Below are 2,329 nucleotides of genomic sequence, written 5' to 3'. Positions count from 1 at the left end.
AGAAGGCTGAGGGGAGACCTTATCAATGGTTACAAGTATCTAAAGGGTGGGTGCAAGGAGGATGGAGACAGGCCCTTCTCAGCAGGGCCCAGTGTCAGAACGAGGGGCAATGGGTGCAAGTTGGAACATGGGAAGTTCCATTGAAATATGAGGAAAAACTTCTGTACAGTGAGGGTGACAGAGCCCTGGGACAGGCTGCCCAGGGAGGCTGTGGAGTCTCCAGCTCTGGAGATATTCCAAACCCACCTGGATGCAGCCCTGGGTAAAGTGCTCTGGGTGATCCTGCTTCAGTGGGACAGTTGGACTAGAGGATCTCTAGAGGTCCCTGCCAACTCCAGCAGTTCTGTGATGCTGTGAGACAGTGCTCTGTGGGGCCAGAGTGTGGGGCCGTGCCCCACAGCTGCCCTGGGAGGGGCACACATCCTGCCCACCCCTGCTGAGGGCTGAGCTCCTGCCAGAGCCTCCCCCCCCAGGGTGGCTCCCAGCCCCCCGAGCACAGCCCCAGGGTGCTGCCTGTGCCCCCAGCCTGTGCCAGGAGCAGCTGCCGGCCACCGGGGTGCCCATCACGCGCCAGCGCTTCGACCAGATGCGTGGCATGTTCGACGAGTACGTCCGCTCCTCCACGCTGCAGAACTGGAAGTTCTGGATCGTATCCTTTGGGGCCAGTGCCCGCTGCCTGCTCTGACCCCTGCACCAGGCACCAGACCCATCTGTGGGGTCACTCTGGCTTGAGAGGTTCTGGGGATCACAGCGAGATGTTTCCCAGCCAAAGGCACGTGGTGGGAACGTGCTGAGATGCTGCGGTGGGGAAGAGGCTTCTGGTACAACAATGTAAATGGAGTAGGAGTAAATGATCAGTCCTCAGGGAAAAGGGAAGGCACCAGCAGAGCTGAGCTCGTGCAGGAAAGGGATCCTGGTGACATAGGAACTGGCTCTGAGAAGCAGCAGCTATTGACTAGGGATGAGACACAAAGCTGGGGGCATGGTGGCTTGGCCTTGGTGGGCAGGGGCACACTCTGGAAACCCAGATGTACCCATGCCTGGGACACAAGTCTGAGCTCTGTGCAGTGGAAGGGATGGAGGGAATGAAGGGACAGGGAACAGTCCCTGACAGTGGATCAAAGGGCCAGAGCCACTTCTCTGTAAGCAGGGACAAGACACACTGGAACCATTAAGCCTGCAGAGACTGTGAGGTCTATGGAATCCCAAGTGGTCAGGCCAGGCTGCCCACAGTCCCATCTGCCAAACAGCCCAGGCAAGGCAAAGATGGCTCCTGATGCAGTTTGGGAGCCCTGTGGGCATTCTTCCATGGGACACAGGGGATGCCAAAGCCAACGTGGGCTCCAGGACACACTCATGGTGGAGGTATCTGCTGTGGATTACTACATCCACAGTCACAAGTCCCCAGTGATGGTCCACGCAGACTGAGAGCACCAGGGGAGAGCACAATGGACACACTGGTGTCGTGCCCTGCTCCTGGGGGCTTCAAAGGACACTGTGCTCGCTGGCTTCTTGATCTGCTCTGAAGAGTTGTCCTTTGTCTAATCAACCATTTCTGGCAGCCCTAGTCATGATGGGCTTACACAGCTCTCCTGGGTGACACTCAGGTCCCCATCACCCCAGCAGTGCAGGCTGGTGCCCCATGTGGTGCTGAGGAAGGCACCCAGCAGGCCTGCTCTGGCTGGGCAGGGAGGTCGTGCTGCCCACACCTGGTAGGTGGGACACCATGGGCTTGGCAAGGCTGGTCCTTAACTCCTCCGCTCCCATCAGTTCAGTATCATCATCCGGCCCCTCTTTGAGTCCTTCAACAGCATGGTGTCCACAGCCAGCATGGAGAGCCTCACGCAGACATCTCTGGCCTGGCTGGACCAGCATTGCTCCCTCCCAGTGCTTCGGCCCAGTAGGTGGCCTTGCTCCTGTCTGTGGCTCCCTGAAGATGCCTGGGCTGATGGAAAAGGAGGGGAAAAGAGGGGGTGTCCGTGGGGGCAGTGGGGCTGGTGCTGCAGCAAACTGCTGCTGCACAGGAGGGATGACCCACAGCACATCCTGGGCTGCTTTCCCACCCTTGCTCCAGCTGAGCTCCCTGCTGCTGCCCAAACCCACAACCCACCTCCTGCAGGGCTCAGCGCTCCCCAAAGCCCCCCAGGGTGGGTTTCCCTTCCCCCTTTTGGCCCGGGGCTGGGGCAGGGAACTCCTGTGGTGCCCCAGGGCTGCAGCACGGGTGGGAAGAGCCACCTCCCCCGGGATGGGTTAGGGGAGCCCCGGGAGCAGCTGACACGTCCGTGTCTCCCGCAGCCGTGCTGAGCTCCCTGCGGCAGGGCCGCGCCTG

The 2,329-nt window shown here is 60.3% G+C and overlaps 1 protein-coding gene across 1 annotated transcript in view; it reads left to right on the top strand.

Annotated features, from left to right (window-relative positions):
• The window catches only part of MLXIPL (MLX interacting protein-like), a 28,855-nt gene extending 28,170 nt beyond the window's left edge, over positions 1–685 (top strand). The window contains exons 19-20 of the mRNA XM_010000204.1: positions 65–93; positions 486–685. Coding sequence (XP_009998506.1) covers positions 65–93; positions 486–685 — 229 coding nt within the window. The remainder of the gene's footprint in view (positions 1–64; positions 94–485) is intronic.
• The last annotated feature ends 1,644 nt before the right edge of the window (positions 686–2,329 follow it).

This window comes from Chaetura pelagica, unplaced genomic scaffold (assembly GCF_000747805.2).
Source record: "Chaetura pelagica isolate M959 unplaced genomic scaffold, ChaPel_1.0 scaffold516, whole genome shotgun sequence".
NCBI classification, from domain to species: Eukaryota; Metazoa; Chordata; class Aves; order Apodiformes; family Apodidae; genus Chaetura; species Chaetura pelagica.
Note: the sequence above shows the minus strand (reverse complement) of the source record. Positions and strands in the feature narration are given on the sequence as shown.